The sequence below is a fragment of the Onychostoma macrolepis genome, chromosome 08 (assembly GCF_012432095.1).
Source record: "Onychostoma macrolepis isolate SWU-2019 chromosome 08, ASM1243209v1, whole genome shotgun sequence".
In the NCBI taxonomy this organism is placed as follows: domain Eukaryota; kingdom Metazoa; phylum Chordata; class Actinopteri; order Cypriniformes; family Cyprinidae; genus Onychostoma; species Onychostoma macrolepis.
This window is the reverse complement of record NC_081162.1, coordinates 10466245-10489693: the sequence shown is the minus strand read 5'-3', so window position 1 is coordinate 10489693 and position 23449 is coordinate 10466245. Positions and strand designations below refer to the sequence as shown.

The following is a 23449-nucleotide window of genomic DNA, read 5'->3' as shown; positions in this document are numbered from 1 at the left end:
AGAAAAGGTGTGAGGATCAACCTTATTAACTTGAGTATAATTAAGAAAAATGCATGATCAAAAAATATATCCCAGACAGCTGTGCGGACAGAGAATGTGCCTCTGAATACCATATGAAACATGCTTATGATAAATGAATGACTAATGCAGTGAACCCAATAGTTTTGCAACAGTAAAACTTCTCATCCTTCTCTGTATAGTTAAACCCAGAGTCAGACTCATGAAAAAGACCCTCTCAGACTCTCATGGGCTTCAGATCAGCTGTCTGGCCACTGGTTTTTACCCCCGTCACATTAACCTGACCCTGTTCAGAGATGGTCAGCCTGTGGATGATGATCAGATCACAGGAGGAGAGATTCTGCCCAACGGAGACGGAACTTACCAGATGAGGAAGAGTTTGGTGATCAGTGAAGAAGAGCTACGTGAGGAACATAAATATAACTGTTCAATGAAGCTCAAGCACCTCAGTCAGGACAACAAACTGGACATTACATTTGGTAAATAAAAACTTACAATTAAGGAAAATGCCTCTTTGGAAATTAAATTCGATATTCGGTTTAATTACAAAACTAACTTTATATGACTGTAGCTTACTGATTTCTATTTGGTTTTTAATCACTTCACCCCAGTTTCAGATGTGGCTGAATCTGATCCAGGATCCTTCAGTCAGTCTGTAGTTATCAGTGTGCTGATGTTCATGTGTTGGGCTGTTCTCATAACCGCACTAATCATATGGAGGAAGACACGAGTTGCTGGTAAATGTTAAGTAGAAAGGAACCAAAGATCAATTTATCTGATATTCAAGTAAACTGGTGAAGCAACAAAAAATACTTGGTTCTTTAGTGAAAAATAAAAATTAATGAGTGTTTACTGGGCACTTTACTGTGAAAATACCAGCTCAGTAAACACAGTTATATATATATATATATAATGAATATATAAATAAAGAAGATTTGCATTCAGCAGGCTAGTGTGTCCCACTGCTGGCTATTGGTGAACTCACAGTGATTTGATTGATCTCATTTACTGGCCTTTGCTCAATTCAGGTAATAATAATAATAATAATAATTTTTATTTATATAGCGCCTTTCTAGCACTCAAGGTCGCTTTACAAATCAGGCTTAAGGAACAGAGACAATAGACATCAATACACAAAAAAAAAAAAAAAAACCACTTACAAGATTAGATTACAAACAGAAAGAATGATGAGAAACATCCATAACAGGGTACAGTTCACAGTCAATGACGTGAAGAGTAATAGTCAGAAAAAAATGTTTTTTTAAGAGGTTTTTAAAGGAGAGAAGGGAGGATGCCTGACGGATGGTTTGGGGAAGAGCATTCCACAATCTGGGAGCAACAACACTGAAGGCCCTAGCTCCCATTGTCACCAGACGAAATTTAGGGGTGACTAACAATCCCTCACTAGAAGATCTTAATGAACGGGCAGGAACATATGGCAGAAGTAGATCAGATAAATAAGGAGGAGCAATGTTATGGTGGGCTTTATAAGTGAGAATTAGTATTTTGAAGTTTATACGCAAGGAAACCGGGAGCCAATGAAGATGATAAAGGATAGGGGTAATGTGATCGTTCTTTCTAGTGTGAGTAATCAAGCGAGCAGCAGAGTTTTGAACATACTGTAGTCGTTTGATATTATTAGCTGAGATGCCACAAAAAAGTGAATTACAATAATCTAATTGGGATGTAACAAAGGCATGTATAACAGTTTCAACATCTTGCTGACTGAGAGAGGATCGAATACGCGAGATATTACGTAGATGGAAAAAGCTGTCTTAACCACTTTACCAATATGATCGTTGAATGAAAGAGTAGAATCAATGAGAACACCAAGATTGCAAACTTTAGTGGAGGGCATAATCAGATCACCATCCAGATCCAGCAGTTGACTAGAATGCTTTGACACAACAGCTTTAGAGCCAATCAGAATTAGCTCAGTTTTATCAGAGTTAAATCTAAGGTAATTTGCCTCTAGCCAAAGCTTGAGTTCCTTGATGCAATTTGTTAATGAAGGCGGAGGAAACACTGAAGTGGAAGGTGTACTAAAATAAATCTGAATGTCATCTGCGTAGCAGTGGAAGTTAAACCCATATTGCTTAATTATTTGTCCAATAGGTAGCATATAAATGGTGAAGAGGAGAGGGCCCAAAACAGAACCCTGAGGTACACCAGAGCTGATGAATTTGGTAGATGATCTGTGATTCTGGTATATAACAAATTGTTGCCTCCCAGTCAAATAGGAGGAAAACCAATCAAGGGCTGTGCCAGTAATTCCAATTTCTGAAAGTCGTGAAAGGAGTATCTCATGAGAAACAGTGTCAAAAGCTGAGCTGAGGTCTAATAGAAGGAGAGTGCTAAGAGCACCAGAATCAGAAGCTAAAAGAAGATCATTGATAACCTTAACCAGGGCTGTTTCCGTACTGTGCAATGGGCGAAAACCAGACTGGAAGGGCTCATAGAGGTTGTGTTCAGTTAAGTAGGTCTGTAACTGGGAGGCAACAACTTTTCTAATATCTTAGAGAGAAAGGATAAGTTAGAAATAGGCCTATAGCTACTTAGGGAAGATGGTTCGAGACCATGCTTTTTAAGAACTGGAGTGACAGCAGCAATCTTAAGCTTGGAAGGTACAGTTCCGGATGATATTGACATGTTAATGAAATGAGTGATGGGTATTGACAGGGCAGGCAAGCAATTCTTTAGTAAGAGGGTAGGTGCAGGATCAAGAAGACTAGTAGAGGAGTTAGACAGCCTGATCATCTCATCAACCACTGTGGGGGCGATAGAGTCAAAACTAGGGAGACTATGAGCGTGGCTTGAAGAGAGAAGTTCAGTAGTGGGAGCAGAGGTAGGGTGTAGACAGGTATCAGATGTTTTACTCTGAAAAAAGTTCAGGAAAGCGTCACACATTTGATCAGAGCTTTCTAGAGACCGTGAAGGAGGCTGAATTAACTTTTAATTGAAGTAAATAATGTTCTAGGCCTGTTTTTGGACTTATTAATAAAAGTGGAGAAATAAGATGAACGGGCTGCATTAAGAGCATTCCTGTACTGCCTAATGTGTTCAGTATAAGCCAAGGAGTGAACAACAAGGCCAGTTTTCTTATAAAGCCTTTCTAGCCGGCGGCCTTTGGTTTTTATTGCCCTAAGCTCAGTAGAACCACTGTCAACAATTTAATTAGGTTTAGGCAAAGACTTTATTTATTTATTTATTTATTGTTTAGGCTGCAATGCCTTTTCTGTCTCACACCCTGTTGCATGTCTTCCCCAAGTAGCTTTGAATTGGTGCAGAGGAACAATATACAATAATGTTCAGGGAAGACACCAGTATTAATTAATAGAGACTATAGCTTTTGGCATTCTTGACAGTCATCAATGCAGGTATGTTAATTTACTGCTTTCCTATTATTTTTATTTCATTAAAAAAGTCCATTGATCCATGTGGACGATCAGAGAATGTTGAATGTGTGCATATTAAACTGTTGAAACAGCTTAGGCCAGTATCTATCAGATAAATACACATACATGTGCTTGTCAGACCTGAAAGAAGAAACATTACGTAAAAATGGAATCCATGAAAAGAAATCGTGTATCACAGATGGTCATCTATAGGTGCTGTATAGGTAAAGAGTAACTGCTTTGTCTTGTGGCCCAGTGGCCCGGTGTGTAGCACTGTTGCCTCACAGCAAAGAGTTCCTCGGTTGAAGTTCCAATAGAGACGGGGCTTTCTGTCTGGAGTTCTCATGTTCTCCCTGTCAGTGTGGGTTTGCTCAATGTAGTTTAATTCTCCTCATGTCTTGCCAAACAACTACGACTGATTTTCTTCTTCTATCTTTTTTTCTCAAAGACTTAGGCATTTTCTTTTAAATGTCTTCTTTTAAAGGTAATACAGGAGGGTGAGGGTGAGGGTGAGTAAACAAGGACAGATTTTTCATTTTTGTGTGAACTGTTACTTATTGTCATATTTTGTCTTATAAGTAAAGGCTATGCGTGCTCTGTGAAGGTTGGACAGTTTCCAGAATTTGAATAGGTTTAGAAAATGTAAAAACAGTGTTACATTCAACAGAAAAGGAGAACTATTAAAAAAAGAGCAGCTCAGGGCCCGTATTCACAAAACATTTTATCTTAGCACTAAGAGTTCTCCTAAATAGCAGTAAAAGTTTTTAGCTAAGAGTTTTCTCTTAAAGCCTATTCACAAAGCTGCTGAGACAAACTTTTATTAAGGAATTGGGAGAAATCTTAAGCCAAGAGTAAAGGCGGGGTTTACCTCGTTGCTATGGATGATGACAGCATACCATCTATGCACACAGTGATTGGCTGATAGGGGAGGGGTCTCCATCAGAGATTTATTCATAGAAATATTGTAGAGCACGCGATATTATGTTGCCACATTCAAATAAAGATTTTAAAATGCAGGCTAAAGGTCATTAAGTGTCTCTAATTAAACATGTATATATTCAGCTAATTGTCATCCTCTTACATATGCTTCTTGTAAACACTTAGCAGATACACATATACACAGTCTTTTAATTAACAGAGTAGAATAATCATGGCTGATAGTAAGACATGCAAATGTAAAAGAAAACCAAACTGGACGCAAGAACAGCTGTTGCTTCTTACCTAACTGGTTAATGAAAACAAGGATATAATCAAAGGAAAATTTGGAGTTGGGATAACCTCCAAAACCAAAGGTGATACCTTTTTAAAATGCTCATTATTGTCAAATTTTTCTAAAATGTTTATGTTCCGAGGCAGATTGTTGGCAACAGCCATTTTAGGAATAGTTTGTGGCTTGGTCTTAGTGACTTAGGAGTCCTCTTCACTACTCCTAAAGTTTCACAGATTTAGAAGCTAGTTTTAGCGCTAAAACGCTTTGTGAAATACTTTTAGAGCAAAAATTTAGGAGTCCTAAATTTAGGGCTGACACGCCCATTATTTTTAAGATTTTCTCCTAAATCGTCAAGCTATGAGCTACTTTTAGCCTTAAGATGTTTTGTGAATATGGGCTCAGAGCTATGGCGTTTCAATTAACCTCATTTGCAAAGCAGTCTCGTGATGATTTGCACAAACAAATTTAGCTATTTTCTTGGACACATTCCCTTCATAAATAAAATGAATCCACTGTGCCCTTAATGAATCTGATGTCGAGAGAAAATGAAGACTCCTATGTTCACTTTTATATCCAGCAACAAAACACCTGCATTGCTTACAAGACGTTGACGCTACAGCTGCTCTAGCTTGAGGAAATGACAGAGAGTGCACTGGCTGAGGGCGGAAACTATTATGCTAATACGGGACAGTCTTTTAGCGGTTGTGGGCGAGCCTGATTAGTATGACATCATATTGCTCAGAAAATCAAAACAGCTTGTTCGCTACTGTTGCTATGCCTGACAAGCCATGGCGCTCTCACATCCACACATCATGTTCTCACGCAGTGGAAAACACTTTGCGGACTAAATAGGAAACTGACAACACGCCGACAGACAAGACAGTGCAGGTTACGCTGTAGCTCCTCAGTTCAAGTGTGAACCGATCGCCTCCTCTTCTTTACTAGTTATAGCGCAAAATAAACATGAATGAACATCAGAAGGTATTTTGTTTCAAAAGTGGAAAGACATCAATGTACACCATTTTTCACATCCACTGACGTTAATCTACTCTCCTGTCTGGTTTGTTTGTCGGACAAAATTGACAAATTTAGCATTATGATTGGTCAGACCTTGGGGGGTGAATGAGGGGTAGATGTTTTATAATTGTAGGATGGTTGTGTCCACACACTGCTAAGGCACATTTACTTGCAAACACCAACTAAAGTGAATTTTGTATAATAGGTCCCCCTTTTTTGATGTCTTAAATGGTGTTGCCACAGCGATTTTTTAAAGGGCACCTATTATGCCCCTTTTTACAAGATGTAATATAAATCTCAGGTGTCCCCAGAATGTGTCTGTGAAGTTTCACAATTTAAGATGAAAACCGGGAGGCTTGTAACTGTCCCATTGACTGCCAAGTAAATAACACTGTCAAGGACCAGAAAGGTATGAAAGGCATCATCAAAATAGTCCATCTGCCATCAGTGGTTCAGTCTGAAATTTATGAAGCGACAAGAATATACTTTTTGTACGCAAAGAAAATAAAAATAACGACTTTATTCAACAATTCTTCTCCTCTGCGTCACCGTAGCGTCAATTTGGAGAGTATCCGCTGGATGCAAACTGCGTACACTGTTCTGTGTCAGCTTTGCCACGTGGATACACTGTTTTCTATGTTTATTTACGTTTTGATTTGAAAGAAAACAGCGTATCTGTGTATATGAAGTTATGCAAAGGAATGATATTTGTTCATAAGTCTTTTTTGCATCATTTTGGTGCATTTATACATGTAAAGGTAGTCTCTGAGCCATTCTGTGAATGTGAGGACGTGTTCTGTGAGGAACACAGGTCGAAAGGTCTAGAAGGAGCCTGGTCTGAGTGGGGGAAGTCAACCCAAGGAAGTCTTTAGCTTGTGATTTCCATCATGGATTTACATGTGATGGTCTCTGAACATTAATCTTGCCACTTGCCCCAAAATGGACAATCTCCTTCCTGAGTTAGGTTTATCAATAAGTGTTCTTTTGTGTTAATGTTGCAAGCTGTTCAAATCTGTGAAAGAGTTGGTTGGTTAGGTCTGCTTTGGGCTATGGCTGGCACTAGGATCTGATTTACGATCATCCATATTGTCTCTAGTTTTTTGGATTTGTCATTATTTTTAATTCTATCCCTATAAAAAGTCATCAGAAAAACAGAAAGGGTACAGTCCACATGCCAAAGACTGCACTGTTATACTGTTATTTTTTAAATAAATAGTATAGCAGAGCTTGGCAAAACTACAGGTATATGATAAGAATATAAGAACATTTAGGTTTCTAGTTGAAACAATGGGTTAACAGGTAATCATGCACTAGAGGGAATTTTTATATAATATATATAATTTCTATTTCTTCTGAAATTGTTCATTAATATGAATGATAGGTGACTGGGAGTGTTTTACTGACCATTCTGGTGCAGGACGCCCAACGCTCGCACATGCATTGCAAAGCAATAAAGTGTAATGTTACAGGACCAGTCAACTCATTATTTAAAGATTCAGTGTTACATATTTGTGCATTGTAAAAGTGCAAACCTTTGCTTTCAGTACTATCTGGTGTGACCCCATTTTGCAGCATGTTGCAGAAAATTGTAAAAGGTGTCTTAAAAATATGTACAATAAAAGAAAAACATGACAGTTACAATTTATAGTACAGTATCACAATTTATTAATTGTAAAAATCTCAAAAGCAGTACAAAAAGTAGTCCAAATGACGATGCATTGCAGTCACAGTCCTGTGACAGAATATACTGGTAATAGTTTTATGCCAAGGTCAAGGTCAGGGTCAGGTTTATTTATTTATATAGCACCTTAAAAGCAACATGAGTGCTGAGCAAAGTGCTGCACAACAGACAAAACATGACATATCACCATACAAAAGAAAGCCTTATAAAAACTGATCAAATTCACAAAACATCAAACAAACATAAAACACATATAACAAAATCTTCTGAATGTGTAAACAAATTACATATAAGCCTAAGAAGAGAAAAATGTTTTAAGAGATGATTTGAATGCAGATAGCGTAGAGGCTGATCTAACAGTGTAAGGTGTTCCAAAACTTTGGAGCCTGAATTGAGAAAGCCCTGTCACCTTTAGGCCCCGTTTACACTAGTGCATTTTCGTTTTAAAACGCATAACTTTTGCTACGGAATCGGATACGCCTATCGTTTACACTACTTTTGAAAACGATGGCGTGGCTGCCCACATTCTCTCTGCGTATCCTTGACGACCGTGTAAACAATAACAGAACGTTCTGTATTGTACTTATGGCCACGTACACACTACAAGTTTCAGGAGTGACAACCGCATTTAAATGCGGGAGTGAGTCCCGTAAATTATCGTTCCATGTGTGTACGGAACAGCAGTCACTCCCGCATTTGTAACCATAGCAACATTCTGTCGTCTTGCGGGAGTGAATAAAAGTTTAGCCGTTTGTTATGTGCCATTTTTTGACTAAAGACTTTTTTATGAAGGTAAATTTGGTGCAAAACAACTGAGCGTCTGTGACAGCGGAATTTGTAGTTGTAGAGAAGAGTCACATGTGTATCAGTAAATTTGAGGCCACAGACAAAAGTTGCAAACTTGTAGATTTTTTTCTCTCTCCCACAAACACAACACAACTGTTACACCTTCTCGAATCCTTCATTGCAGATACACAAATCCTATTCTACGGATCACAAATCAAGAACACATCATCAAGAAACACACTCGCACACCTGTGTTTTGCACCATATACATATGAGATTTCTTTCGCAACTTAAGACAAAACTGACAATGCTTATGAGGATACTCGCCAGGACGAACATTTTGACATTATTTTGTGTGTATTTGGCCACTTAAGCGCAACCAGCTGTGTTTGTTTGTTCGCAGCGCGCGCTTTGGATGTGACTGCAGCGCACAGAAAAGCGCCTCTGGAGCGCACGAGTACCGAAAGACTTAAAAAGACGTGCAAATAATACATTTCTGTGACGATGCAACAATGACCGATTAGGCAATTGACAATTCTGTCAGCTGTACCGAAACGCGAGCTAAAGTCTTGTGTCGCAGCGTGCAGCAGATGTGAAGAGAAGGTCAAAGAGAGAAGACGCTGTACAGCTGAATCACTCACGCTGTTTTCAAATGACTGGTTGTGTGAATTTATTTACTCATCTAACCTACACGCTATATTGAATAAATGTTTTGCAGGAATTTCCCTCATTTTAAAGTCGAAAGCTGCGGGAATATATGCGCAATCCTATGGAGTCAATTTAATGCCGCATATATATGCAAAAGAAAATAAAGTTTTGCAAAAGAAAATAAGTTTTGCAAAGAAAAATAAAGAATTGCAAAAGAAAATGAAGTATTGCAAAAAGAAAATAAGTTTTGCAAATAAAAATAAAGAATTGCAAAATAGATAAATGAAACAGAGCAAAAGCAATGATTTTGCAATACATATTTTCCATGGCCATATCTACTAATTTATTTGCAATGCAGCTTTTATTTTGTGTTTCAGTCAAGTTTGAGCTTGCGATACCGTTTTCCCTTTGCGCTTCAGGTTTCTGCGCGTCTCACTTTGTGGCGCTGTTTTGACATGGGGGTGGAGTCAGGGCACGGGGGCGTGTCCAACAGGCCTGGGCATGCCTCCCTGGAAGTGACGTCATCGGCCCGAGACGCAGATCACAGCTGATCCAGGCACCGTCATTGAGCAGAGGCATGCGGGCGGATAGTTTCCTTTTATTCACTAGCTTTAAAACATGCATGCTTTCGTTTTATTAACAAATGTATATGTGTATTAGCAGCGTTTGCTCAAGTTAAAGAATTTGTTAATATAAACATCTGCTGTTTATTTCTCTCAATGTGTGCACACTTTTATAGCATTAAAATGTGTATTGTTTCATCTGGTTAACTAAATGTGCATTAATAGTGCTTGTTTAAAATCTCTTAACCTGTGCACAGCGCTCTTTGTTTACATTAGTTCAGAGTTACTGCTAGTTTTAATGTAAAACTTCACAAACTATACATCATTAAAAAGGTCTAAGACTCAAGCTTCATATCCATCTCGACTTCGTTTTCATTTACATAACTCCTGGCATAAATTAAGAAATGACTGGCACTGGAAGTTTAAAAAAAAAAATGAAGCTTGAGTCTTTTTGGTTCAAATTCCTCGTGGTCACGAGATATTAATGGGTAAACAAACCAGCGTGACCATAGCAACCTGGGATTATCAGAGATGTATTTATTAATATTTTATTTAAAAAATACATTATTAAATTATTATATTAACACCACCACGGGTAATTTTACCCATGGCTGTTTTTCAAATAGGCTACATAATATATTTTCAATTAAAAATATCCAAGTCTTACAGTCATTGACTTTTACTAAAATTGTGTTATTTACAATCCCTGTTTATTGTTAAAAAAATTGTTTACATAAAACCAGAACAAAAATGGGGCATTTATACCTATAAGCGCCATCAAGACAAATTTACGCATAATTCCTGTCATCAAGTTCAAATGAAGATGTTTTAGATGTTTATTCCTCTACTCATAAATGTTCAAACTTTGGATTAAATATTAATTTGTGTTTGCAATTTTTTATTGTTTATGGTTCGCTACTGTGTTGCTTATTTATTCCTGAAAAAAAAATCTGAATTATGATGTAATGAATAAAACAATTTTTATGAATACCCCAAGTTGATTGGTGTTGTTCTCTTATTCAAATGATAAATTATATAACTAAACAAATTAATTAATTAGGTGAAACTGTGCACTTGAATTTGTCATTGTACATCCTTTGCAATGTGGTGAATTAGTATTGCTTATAATAGTCTATTTAGGGTGTTTTAGTCATTTAAATAACATGGGTTATCTTGAAACATTTTATTAGCTATAATATTACAACACCCAAATATGTATTTATTTCCTCGTAATTCTCGTTGTCATTGCAGGCTGGTTTATATTCATCATTAAGAAAAGTGATTAGTGTAACCTGCTTAAAAATAGCTGTGAACTTAAAACAACAGGACAAAAATATAGCTGATGACTAAAAATAATAATTTTATGACTCTAGACATTGTGAAGACAGTGGCATAATACAGTGACATGTTTAGCCATATCAAAACAGTAGTCATGGCATGGGTAAATTTGACCCGCTGGCGCTTTTAGGTATACAGCGACCTCTGGTGGTTGAAGTGTTAACCATAGGCTACGTACTGGACTGTATCGGACTGTATTCATAAGTTTATTATGAATAAATGTTACATAAAGTATAATAAAATAGGCCGACAAGAAAACATTTTTATCCATCCCACAAGTCTTGTAAGTCCATGTATTTTATTAGTATTGGTAATATTTTTATATTCGTTGTTATGTATTTGATTTATTTTCCCTTCATTTCGATCTCTTAACATTCAGGGCTGTATAATAATAATAATAATAATAATAATAATAGCCTAATATACACATATATTACATAAAAAGACACGATCAACGGACTGTGGGATGGATAAATATATTTGATCAATCTCTGATAATCTCTGTTTGTTTATGCATGATTAAACTCATGGCCACGACATACAGTATTATCATGTTCCCACGACTTAATATCTAGTGGCCACGACAAAACTAAACCAAAAAGACTTTTTAATCTTTTTTTAAACTTCTAGTGCCAGTCATTTCTTAATTTATGCCAGGAGTTATGTAAATGAAGTCGAGATGGATATGAAGCTTGAGTCTTAGACCTTTTCAATGATGTACAGTTTGTGAAGTTAATTGCATTCTTTTACATTAAAACTAGCAGTAACTCTGAACTAATGTAAACAAAGAGTGCTGTGCACAGGTTAAGAGATTTTAAACAAGCACTATTAATGCACATTTAGTTAACCAGATGAAACAATACACATTTTAATGCTATAAAAGTGTGCACACATTGAGAGAAATAAACAGCAGATGTTCATATTAACAACTTCTTTAACTTGAGCAAACGCTGCTAATACACATATACATTTGTTAATAAAATGAAAACATGCATGTTTTAAAGCTAGTGAATAAAAGGAAACTATCCGCCCGCATGCCTCTGCTCAATGACGGTGCCTGGATCAGCTGTGATCTGCGTCTCGGGCCGATGATGTCACTTCCAGGGAGGCATGCCCAGGCCTGTTGGACACGCCCCCGTGCCCTGACTCCACCCCCATGTCAAAACAGCACCACAAAGTGAGACGTATTGCAAGCTCAAACTTGACTGAAACGCAAAATAAAAGCTGCATTGCAAATAAATTAGTAGATATGGCCATGGAAAATATGTATTGCAAAATCATTGCTTTTGCTCTGTTTTATTTATCTATTTTGCAATTCTTTATTTTTATTTGCAAAACTTATTTTCTTTTTGCAATACTTCATTTTCTTTTGCAATTCTTTATTTTTCTTTGCAAAACTTTATTTTCTTTTGCATATAAATGCGGCATTAAATTGACTCCATACAATCCCGCACCGAAATTCAGGACCTGATTAAGCACAATTCTACTGTACATAGAATTGTGAAACATGACTTTTCCAAAACTTTCTGGCTTTATTTATTTTTCCAAAAGTTTACAGGCATGGGAAATTGCTGTTTTAAAATTCCATGACTTTTCCAGGTTTTTCATGACCGTATATGAACCCTGAATGTGACGATCGGGTGCGGTTATCTAAATCAAAATCAGGCAAAAATATAGGTGCGGGTGGTTGGCCATCTTTTCCAGGTACCGTTTTCTTGCGTCCGTTAGAAGTTTGTCTCTGTATAGTACATTTTGTTCTTTTAATCGACTTTTCAACATTGTTTTTCATGTGGTTGTTTTAAGTCTCGCCCGATGTGGCCTCACAATATCGCGGCGCCCTCTTGTTTACGTCCCAGAATGCACTGCGCAGTGACGTCGGTTGCCAAGCTCTATGGGTAGATTCCCCATTCGACCGCTCCTAGCACGCAGACGCGTCAGCGATCTAAATAATAGGGATCTACCTATACATCTCTATGGTTGTACCTGCATGAATGGTCACGTGCCATGCGTTTTCGGTTAGTAGTGTAAACGGAGATCATTTCTGAAACGCAGCGGAAACGCCGTTTTAAAATGAAAACGCACTAGTGTAAACGGGGCCTTAGTTATAAATCGAGATTTTAGAACAGTCAATAAAAACTAAGAAGATGATCTGAGCATTCTCTGGGAAGAATAAGGATGAAGAAGATCTGAGTCTGAGATGTAGGAGCGAGACCATGCAGTCTTAAAATACAAATACTAAAACCTTAAAATCAACTTTGTACTTTGCTAAAACGAGTAATATGCTCCCTCCTTTTTGTCTTTGTCAAAAAATGAGCTGTGGCGTTCTGTACCAGTTGTAGACATGACAGTAAGGACTGGCTAATTCCAGTATAAAGAGCATTACAGTAATCTAGCCTGAGGGGTGAGTTTCCACTCCATTTATTTTTTTCCACTGTATCACAGCAATCCCAATCTTTTTTTGTATTCCCGTCATTTTACTGATGACTGTGACTCTCAGTGAGTTCAATGCGGGATTCAATTCAATTCAATGCTTGCTCTTGAAAGATGTCTCAGTAGTTTATTTGAACCAGCTGGCTCCAGTGAATCACAACCTGTAAGTATGATAAATAAGAGGTGTTTATATTTTCTGTTGAGCGTTCAAAATATGGAATTATGGTAATGAGCGTATTGTTTCCGACATGCTCTATGTGGTAGACAAATCACAACAGACTGGGCCATTGACCAATGAGAGCAGAGTAGGCTCACGTAAAGGAGGGGCTTAGAGAGACTGAATCTTTGAACTGTTGGAAGAATGAGAATCGTTTGAGAAAACGATGTGATATTAAATGCATATTTTGAGAAAATTAAAGCATTTTTTTTTTTTTACCATGATGCATGAAAACCTATTGTAGGAGACCCCCAAAACAATATTATGAACCTTAAAAATGGAATAATAGGGGCACTTAAACAATATGATTTTCAGGCCACATAGGTTCATTTTTATCTTGCAAAGTTTTGCATGTGGTCTTGACTTTAATGTAGGACCATAGACTTACTTGTCATGTTTAATCATGGGTGGAAGCAGAAATGAAGAAAAAAAAGTTTCCAAAATTAACCAAGGAAATTAACATGCTGCATTCATATTACTTTATAAAAAAGTGTACTCACATGGAGTAAAAGAGTCATCACTTTGTGACTTCTTGAAACCTTGTCCTGAATAAGAATGACACAGAGTATCAAATAACAGGAACATATAAAACTGCCTACAGTGTACTTTGAAAGAGGTCTAAAGGAATGAACTGGTCTGTACAGAACATTTACCAGCAGTATGTATCTTCCTCCATATGATGAGTGCAGTTATGACGAGAACAGCCCCACACACAAACACCAGCACAATGATAACTACAGACTGCGTAGTTGATCCTGGCTCATATTCAGCCACATCTGACAATGTGGTGAATTAAAAAAGTAATAACAGAAGAAAAAAAAAACAGTAAGATAATGGACAGATAAAGGTGTTTTTCATTGCGTTTTTGATTGTTTATTAGTTTTTCTTTACCAAATGTAATGTCCAGTTTGTTGTCCAGATTGAGGTGCTTCATTGAACAGTTATATTTATGGCCCTCATGTAGCTCTTCTTCACTGATCACCAAACTCTTCTTCATCTGGTAAGTTCCGTCTCCGTTGGGCAGAATCTCTCCTCCTGTGATCTGATCATCATCCACAGGCTGACCATCTCTGAACAGGGTCAGGTTAATGTGACGGGGGTAAAAACCAGTGGCCAGACAGCTGATCTGAAGCCCATGAGAGTCTGAGAGGGTCTTTTTCATGAGTCTGACTCTGGGTTTAACTATACAGAGAAAAATGAGAAGTGTTACTGTTTATGCGTTAACATTAAATTGTTGGGTTCATTGCATAATTACACTTATGTTAATTGGGTTGATTCTATCACCTTTTCTCATTACACTGTTCTTTTTCGTATTCAAGTACCTACGCAAAACTTTAATGCAAATAGGTTGATAAATATTTTCAATCAGAAACTTCATCTGAAATCTTGTTAATTGGCTCCATGGCCCCCATATTATTTTTGTCTGGACATTTTTTTCTGTGTCAAAGGTGTATTCTCCTATTTCTTGTCCATTGAAAGAATCCCATCTCTGCAGTAGACCTGGTTTATCATCATTCAGCAGTTCACATCCAGCAAGTCTCTGTTGAACATGTACACCTTCAATGAACAGAAAGAAAATTAGTTTCCTAAAAGACTCACTAGTCTGCACTGACAATATACATACAAGATGTTGACTGAAAATACTTGTAATCATAACTGTCTCTAGCAAATGTACTTTTCACGCTTATAAATAAGAAATAACAAAATATGATGTACAAACTCTGCATTTGTTATCAAAGTTATGTGTAATATAATCAATGTGTTGGCCAGCTCTCACCATTTGTTTGATTTAGATGTTCCTTAAAATAAATAGCTCGCTCTTTCATGTTGTTATACATATCGAGAAATACAAAATCAGCATCACTTTTCTCTTCATTTTGGTACTTTGAATCACGTGGAATGCGATTTATAACACTCCATGTGGTTGAGTCATAATATCCTATTTGCACATCATCCAACATCAGCACAACACTGAACTCAGGAAATGGTGTTTGTCCAACTATATATGTTGCAAACGCCATCAGTGAGTGAGAACCTGTGGATAAATGCAAAAAACGTACAAAATTTCTAGACATGTTCTAATATCAAGAGTTAATAAGGACCATAGTGTATTTATTTCTGGAAACCTGTTTGCTTTAACTCATGTATCTGTGATTAATGCATATATGTTTTAATGTGTTGTAGCCTAGAATTGCCACATTCAAGGACTCTTTTTTTTCATCCTGTTTCCTGTGTTTAGTTCCTGTTTCCTTAGTTGCCTTGGGTCGTGTGACAATGGGAATTTTTAAAATATGCGTATTTGTATTTCCCTGAGAACCCCAGCGAACAGAGTGGCCAAAGTTTAATACTGGTGCTTTAACATATGAAGTGTATTTGAAGTTACTTTTGAATGATTATGAAAGTGAAAAAAAAAAAAGTCAGTGACATTACATGTTGCCAAGTATGGTAGCCCATACTTGGAATTTGTGCTCTGCATTTAACCCATCCAAGTGCATGCACACAAACACACCCAGAACAGTGGGCAGCCATTTGCTGCAGCGCCCGTGGGGCAATTGAAGGCACCTAGCATGTGCCTTCCTCAAGGGCACCTCAGTCATTGGAAGACTGCACTTCCACTCCACCCACCTACAATTCCTGCCGGTAATGAGACTCAAACCTTTGGGTTAAAATTCAGACTCTCTAACCGTTAGGCAACGCTATTGAAAGTGAATTGATTTAGATGTGTTGTACTGTGTGTGATTTGACTTTGTTAATGTTTGGATTTGTGTGTATATATTTTTTTAAAGATTTATTTTTGGTGTTTTTACCTTTTATTCAATAGGACAGTAGGTAGATAGGAAACGAATTTGGAGAGAGAGAGGAGGGACGGGATCTGGAAAGGTTTATGATTTATGTGTTGTTCTGTTTTATTTTTTTTTATTTTTTTTATTTTTTTATTTGTGCTTGCTGTTTAATAATCATTTGAAACTGGCAGCTCAGGTAGTAATTAACAGGTTTATCTTCATCTCTGTCATAGAAACTAGCATGTGTAAACCTTAATTAAAAATTTTAATAATCATTAAAAAAGGAACGTATACCTGTGTGATTTTACGCTGTACCCACATTGGACAAGCAGTTTGGAAAATGTATGGATAGATCAGTTGCAGGTGCCATCTTCTGGCAAAACATGAAAATTCATTCAGCACAATCTTCACAGTGCCTTATGTATATTCTGAGTATATATTGGTTGTAGTATTACATTGTAATGTATTACTCGTTATTGCATTCATTGTGGGATTGAATGAGTGCACTCAGTAACTATGTAAACTAGTAAACACCCCTCAAATAGTGGCCTATTTCAAGGTATAGGGGGGGATTTCTGACACAGCTAAGGTCTTCAGGATTACTAGAAATGTCCAGGCAGGAGTGATGGAGCTGGTTGAAGCTAGACTCTGCAGGACAGTGGCCATCCAGGAGCGCAGTTTGACGCATGCTATATCAAAGCAAATAATTGACTTCTTTTGACCTGTTCTATTGTACCCTTTGTACTTCTCCTATTTTTATTTTTTTATTTATTTTTTTTATTTTCAAATCCATGGATCTCTTTAAAGGAAAAAAAAAAAATCATCGAGTTGATCTTCATGTCCCTTGCTACCTGACCTATGGACCTTCCTTTCTGTACCTCTCCCACTGCTCTGTCCAACTTTACAAGAGGAACTGAAGCCCTGCCTGTCTTCCGTTTATATAGGCTACTGTAAAAGCGTGGCATGATGTTGTTTGGTCTAAAATTCAAAATGTCACATCATTTCAGCAATAAAATGTAAGATTGCAATGTAGAATTACAATAAAGTAATGCTTTAATAATAATCAAGGGGTGAGTTGAGCCACTTGCTCAACTTAACCCACCATTTTAACAAGCTTGTATCATCAAGCAGTTTAGAGCTATCATGACAGCCTATAGCCTCATATTATAACTTCCTAACAGTGTTGGGGAGTAGCTACAAGTTGCAACGCTGCTAGCGTAACTACATTTTTCAGTAGCTTTACAGTAGCGACGCTACTTTTGAAACAGTGTAGCTTTTCCTGTAGCTAACTACTTTTTCCATCAAGTAGTGGTGTAGCGCGACCGACATTCCGTTTTGCGTTCTGACGAGTCACGACTCACGAGCCTGTAAATGGATTGAAGCAGCGCACGCAGCGTCTTCTTCTGACTAGATCACAAACTAAATTATTTCATTACCGCCATCTGTTGTGATATCACGCATCGCGCAGCTTTACAGTCTTTCCACCAACAAGAGATCATCTGATAATATTGCAAAGGTTGTACAGGAGTGGATATTTCACATTATGCCATGGTCTGTCTGAATACTCGATTCTGATTGGCTGGCAGGTGTTGATTAAATTCGTTTAACTGCACAGGTAGTTCCAGGTCAGTTTAATCACGTTCTATATTAATGTGCTTCCTATGAACATTGGTAACCATAGTAACATACAGTTACAGTAGAATAGTAATACAGAGTGAGACAGTTACAGTAAACATTTCCGATTTACTTAGCTAGGCTAAATGGATGATTTTCGCGTGTCATTTGAATGCTGGCAAATGACCATAGCATAAGCGAGATAGCTAGAAAAATGCGTATAAATGCACGAATGCAATGACTGGAGATTTTCGCTTAATAGATTACATTTTCAATTTGTTTCTCGGCAAACCCTATCGTACGCCATAAGAACACTTGGAATACGGAACGAGTTGAATGGGGTAATTTTTATGACATTTTAATCCTTTTTGTAAAAAGACTGAAGAAGTTTAGGCTACAATTCATTAAATGGACAAGTGCAAGCATTTTTTTATATAATGTCATCTTTTGTGATCCGAAAAAAATAAGGTAGCTTAATATGGCTTTAGACAACACAGTCTCATCCCAACTCGTCACATATTGACGCTTGGTCAGGACCCTTTGGCGTCGTTTTTTGACGTGCAGGGTCCTCCATTGCTTTAAATAAGAAACCCTTAGCGTCAATATGCCGACGCAAAAGGCTTATCGTCATGATTAAATTATATATTGGGCAATAATATTGCTATTATTGCATATATGTTGGGGTTTTATTTACATTACACTATTTACACATTTATGAGCACGTAACCCAACCCCTGCCCCTAAACCTACCATTTGTCAATAAAGCACAAGATACAACAGGCAGATGCAACTACCGTCATAATTTATTTATTTTTTTTAAATAATATTCCAAGTCTTTCGAGGCAAAACGATTTATTTGTGAAAGGAATAGACGAGATCGCCGTCCATCCGCCCTAAAGCTCTTAATGTGTGCTGTCTCTGGCCGTTTCTCAAACGGAAGGCTGCATCCTCCGGAGGTCGCATTTGTAGGCTGCATACGTCATCAAGCCTGGTTTATTTCAGTTAACTAAGCATTACATTTGCGAGTCAAAAGCATATTACAACAATTTACACTTAACTAAGAATAATGGTCAAATTTATAACCATTAATATACTAAAATAAGATCTTCTTTGTGACGTATGCAGCCTACAAATGCGACCTCCGGAGGATGCAGCCTTCCATTTGAGAAACGGCCTCTGTGTGCGAATTCAAAAAATGCCGCCAGAAGTAGCCTTGCGTTAGCAATTGGCTCTTGTGTGTCTCGTGACCAATTGCTCCATGCTGTTGTGAAATGCCATTGGCTCTTGAGTATCTCGTGACCGTGACCGATTGCGTCATGCTACGGGAGTATCTTTTTGAATGAGATGTGAGTACGTTAGCGGAGCTGGATCATTTTCAGCGATTAAAACCTTATGTTTTGCTCTCTTCTTCTCATAAATGTATCGTATGGCTTCAGAAGACTTGGAATGCAACACGACATGTTTGTAATGCATTTATAATGCTTATTTATGGTTGTTTTTTGCAATAAATACTTGTGACTGCATTTATATTTGCCTGTGTGTGTTTTATATTGTTCAGAGATGGGTAGGTTTAGGGTACGGGTGGGGTTAGGTGCTCCAATGAAAGTAAAAATTTATATAAAATTATTTATATTTTTTACAAATGCATGCAAACCATTAAATTAAGAAAACAACTGAAAACAATGGAGGACCCTTCACGTAGAAAAGTGACGCTAAAGGGGTACCTTGAGCGTCAAAAAGCGACGCCAAAACGGTCCTGACCACGCGTCAATATGTGACGAGTTGGGATGAGACTGTGTTGCTTTAGAATAGTATCAGGTTGACTAATTATTTAGGCTACCTAAGTTGTGAAGGGTTAATAGTTATAATAAATAATAATTATAGCTAATGAAAGAGAGCTAGCGAGCAAAATAAGGATTAGGCGTAAAAGAGCATATAGTTATTGTGTTGGGGCCCCCGTACCTGAAATTTGCCCCTGCCTTTAATGCACAGCTAGCCGTTGATTATCCCTTACTGAATCAACAGTAATTTACGCAAAACAAAGATTAAAATGCGGTCTACGTCGAAGACTTAAAGCACATGCAGGAGGTGAATAATAGCCTTTTAAAATTTAAAGTTTAACGTTTAAATTCCAGTTTAAGTTGCATACATTTTGTTCTTGCATTGGTGTTACATTAGTAGCAATTTTGCATTTTGACAGTCAGTTTAAGATAATATAACTATATAATTATACAGTATTTTATTATTAGCCTATGTATCGGATAGTTTACAAAATCAAATGATTGGGACACTTTTTGTCATTGAAATGGCTTGGAAAAGTGCCCCAATAAACCTGAATTCACCCTACTCTTTGAAATCATGATTGCATTACAGTATGTTGTTTTAAACCCAAAATATTTTACTTAGGCCTATAACTTCATTATAATTATTCATAGTGTAGCTAGCTACTTTTCAGAAGGGTAGCTTAACTGTGAGTAGCTTGTACTCAGATTTTTTTCAAACTTGTTTATAATTGTTCAGAAAAAAGAATCATTACTCAAATCAGTTAAATTCAATTTCATTTGGAATGCTATACTAAAGTAGTCAACATATGGGTGATTCTTCAATTGGGGAACTTTTATGTCCCCAGGTTATACATTAATGTTAAAAATATTATATTATAAAATAAATAGTTTAGTTAATTCAAATAATATTTTATATAGACTTATTCAGCGTCATTACCATAAATGCTGTAGCAGCAATATTTTGATAAATATATATATATATATTCACATGATTTATGTGTATTTAAAGTTCTTTTTGTATTAGCTGTTGAGTGATGTTAGCAAAACCATGACCTAGCATCTTTTTTCCTGAAAAAAATAAAAATGTCATTACATAACACGTCATTACCAACACACAACTTGTTGTGATGGTAATGACAAGTGATGGTGGTAATGACATGTTCTGTGTCACTATCTATATCATATTATGTGTTTATAAATTAAGTTAAAGAAGCATAATAGTGTGATTTTGCAATGAAACTTAAGTGGGATGCCTTACTTCCTAAAACTATTTTTTCTTATTTTTTAACCAGAATGGCTCCCAAGAAATCAACTGAAAGGTCTAGAGATTATAGAAAAGAATTGAAGGAAGATCCAGTAAAATATCAGCAGTACATTGACAGAGAAAAGGAAAGATACAAAAGAAGAAAAGAAACAGGAAAGCTTATAAGAGATCTGTCAAGAGGGCGGTCCTTGGAGATATATAGTTCTGGATGTTCATGTTTGGTCAACTAGTGTGCAACTTTTATGCGTTATTAACCCAAACATATAATATTTCACCTAATGGTAATATTCATAGTTATGAAATGTTTATGAAGGATATGTTTATGCTGTTTATCCCATTGTGACAATTGATTCTCTAGAAAATATTGCATGGTTTCTGCATGATTGAAATAAACATGTTCAAGTTGATGGTTGTGTCATATTTATATACATCTCCTCACATCTGTCCATTTCTTTCAACAACACTCACCAGAAGTCATTATTTAAGCCTTTAAATTTGCTTTATGTATCAGTGCACTTTTCATTTGTCATTACCAAAACACTATGTCATTACCAGAACAGTATGTCATTACCGCCACGTTGCTTAATTTACAGCAAACATACCTTTAAAACTGTTTTATGTTCAATCTTGAGGTGCTACATGAAAAGCCTAATGAAATACTCATCCACCTATTCAAAGAAAAAACATCTAAAATTAATTTTCCAGAAATTAAACAAATGTGTGCTTTGATGAACACAGAAAACACATTTTGATGGTAAGAACAAGAAAATATATGTAATTCGCTGAATGGAAACATTTTGTTTTTATACGTATTGTTGAAGGTTAACAATGTTTGCAAGATAAATGAGTTTAAATGATCTCCTTGATAAATTCTTTGCATTATGAGACTTTTTGATGTTGTGATGGGAATGACGTTTTGCAGTGCCAGTTGGCAAATAGATATAAAATACTCAAATTATATTTAAGCTCAGTCGTGGCCATTATTATATCTTTACATCAAAGGATGTAAACATTGTCTTGACATAATTCTAACAAAATTCAACCAAATTTAATTCATCAAAATGTAAGATGGCAAAATAGCCCCCAATTGAAGAATCACCCATATACACTAGGAGACAAAGCATAGATCAGTAATATTTCTTGTCTCATTACTTTCAGTGTTTAATTACTGTAATATTTTATAAAAAAAAAAAAAAAACTTAAAAATTGCACAATTATTTTAGATATATTAGATGCTCTAAAGGAAAATAACTGTAATTCTTCTTACCTGCTTTGGTGACTGTGAAGCATGTCAACAGACACACACAAAAAGCATTCATTGAGTAAATTACTTCATTTTTTCCAAACAAGTATTGCATATTTTCATATAGTTAGGCTAGACTATTTTTACAACACTTTTTATTGTTTTTGAAGCTGCCTGTTCAGTTTCATATTTTTAATAGTACTTCCCCAAACCAGTTTCTGACACCTTGCCCTGAAGTCTATAATTTATTAACTCAATGACGCAGTCAACTGACAAGCAAGGTTTAGGTTTATTATTCTCTTTAACCCTTTCAATGCCATTGACGAGATATCTCGTCAATTAAGAGACAACGCTTCCCCGCCATTGACGAGTTTTTACGGCAATCCGTGTTCTAGGTGTATTACGGTAAGGAAAGCCCTAGCGCATGTCCTGAATGAGTTACGGGACTTCCGGGTCTTTAGGGTGCGAATAGAAGATGATCGGCATAAATGGAAGGATCAGAGAAAATGTAGATCATATATAGATCATAGCCTATGTAGATCATGCTTTGACCATTTTGACCATCTATCTGTATGTCTGTCTGTCTGCATGTACAGTATATGTATGCATATGTATGTATGTAGCCTGTGTGTGTGTGTGTGTGTGTGTGTGTGGGTTCTATCTATCTATCTATCTATCTATCTATCTATCTGTGTGTGTGTGTGTGTGTGTGCACATGTGTGTGTGTACGTGTGTACATTTGTGTGTGTACGTGTGTGTGTGCATGTACAGTATATGTATGCATATGTATGTATGTAGCCTGTGTGTGTGTGTATAATCATATGTGTGTGTGTGTACGTGTGTGTGTGTGTACGTGTGTGTGTGCATGTACAGTATATGTATGCATATGTATGTATGTAGCCTGTGTGTGTGTGTATAATCATATGTGTGTGTGTGGACGTGTGTGTGTGTGTGTGTGTGCATGTACAGTATATGTATGCATATGTATGTATGTAGCCTGTGTGTGTGTGTATAATCATGTATGTATATGTTTGTGTGTCTGTTCTGTTTATTGAATGCAATTTAAATTATTCATATAATTATTTACAGGTGAAAGAATATGACATCTGAATGCATTTTGCATGAAAATGCACTACTTTGATAAAAATGCATTTTTCTCAGTTTTTTGTCCAAAATGTTGTATTTTTGATGGGACCCACCTGTATTCAAATGGTCATAAAACATGAACACATGAAGATAGAATAAAATAGACTTGGTTCTTTATTTTGATATATAATATGTTCTTATATTCATAGCAGAAAATATTCTGAGGGCCGTCAAAGTTAGGTGAAAATCATCAAAAACGCTGGCGGTGGCTGGCAACTTTTTTAAAAAACGCTGGCGGTGAAAGAGTTCAAAAGGATGTGTTGAAAACAACACAACCTGCGTTGTTTCTTAATGCATCTCTGTGTCTAAATA

The 23449-nt window shown here is 36.6% G+C and overlaps 2 protein-coding genes across 6 annotated transcripts; one reads left to right on the top strand and one right to left on the bottom strand.

Annotated features, from left to right (window-relative positions):
• The first annotated feature begins 57 nt into the window (after nucleotides 1-57).
• On the top strand, nucleotides 58-9402 carry LOC131546380 (hereditary hemochromatosis protein homolog). The gene is made up of 2 exons (XM_058785938.1): nucleotides 58-497; nucleotides 9175-9402. Exons 1-2 carry the CDS (start codon nucleotides 221-223, stop codon nucleotides 9207-9209), a joined length of 312 nt encoding a protein of 103 aa, XP_058641921.1. The 5' UTR covers nucleotides 58-220; the 3' UTR covers nucleotides 9210-9402.
• Nucleotides 9403-11848: 2446 nt separating this feature from the next.
• LOC131545225 (zinc-alpha-2-glycoprotein-like) lies at nucleotides 11849-22191 on the bottom strand. Of its 5 annotated transcripts, XM_058783849.1 has the most exons (8): nucleotides 22016-22191; nucleotides 21351-21416; nucleotides 15081-15338; nucleotides 14588-14860; nucleotides 14195-14485; nucleotides 13957-14079; nucleotides 13804-13848; nucleotides 11849-13247 (listed from the first exon to the last, which is right to left on the bottom strand). In XM_058783849.1, exons 3-8 carry the CDS (start codon nucleotides 15322-15324, stop codon nucleotides 13171-13173), a joined length of 1053 nt encoding a protein of 350 aa, XP_058639832.1. In that variant the 5' UTR covers nucleotides 15325-15338; nucleotides 21351-21416; nucleotides 22016-22191; the 3' UTR covers nucleotides 11849-13170. The 5 variants fall into 5 exon arrangements, with proteins under 5 accessions (XP_058639832.1, XP_058639831.1, XP_058639829.1 ...); XM_058783848.1 differs by lacking the exon at nucleotides 21351-21416 and having other exon boundaries at nucleotides 15081-16459; XM_058783846.1 differs by lacking the exon at nucleotides 21351-21416.
• Nucleotides 22192-23449: the final 1258 nt, after the last annotated feature.

Bases quoted from the DNA above. Each gene is read 5' to 3' on its own strand.
- LOC131546380 (XM_058785938.1), top strand. From the start codon at position 221: ATGAAAAAGACCCTCTCAGACTCTCATGGGCTTCAGATCAGCTGTCTG. The intron at 498-9,174 runs GTAAATAAAAAC...TTTGCGCTTCAG, and splicing joins CAAACTGGACATTACATTTG to GTTTCTGCGCGTCTCACTTT.
- LOC131545225 (XM_058783846.1), bottom strand. From the start codon at position 22,106: ATGCAATACTTGTTTGGAAAAAATGAAGTAATTTACTCAATGAATGCT. The intron at 14,080-14,194 runs GTAAAGAAAAAC...CCACATTGTCAG, and splicing joins CAAACTGGACATTACATTTG to ATGTGGCTGAATATGAGCCA. The intron at 13,248-13,803 runs GTGAGTACACTT...TCATACTTACAG, and splicing joins TGATGACTCTTTTACTCCAT to GTTGTGATTCACTGGAGCCA.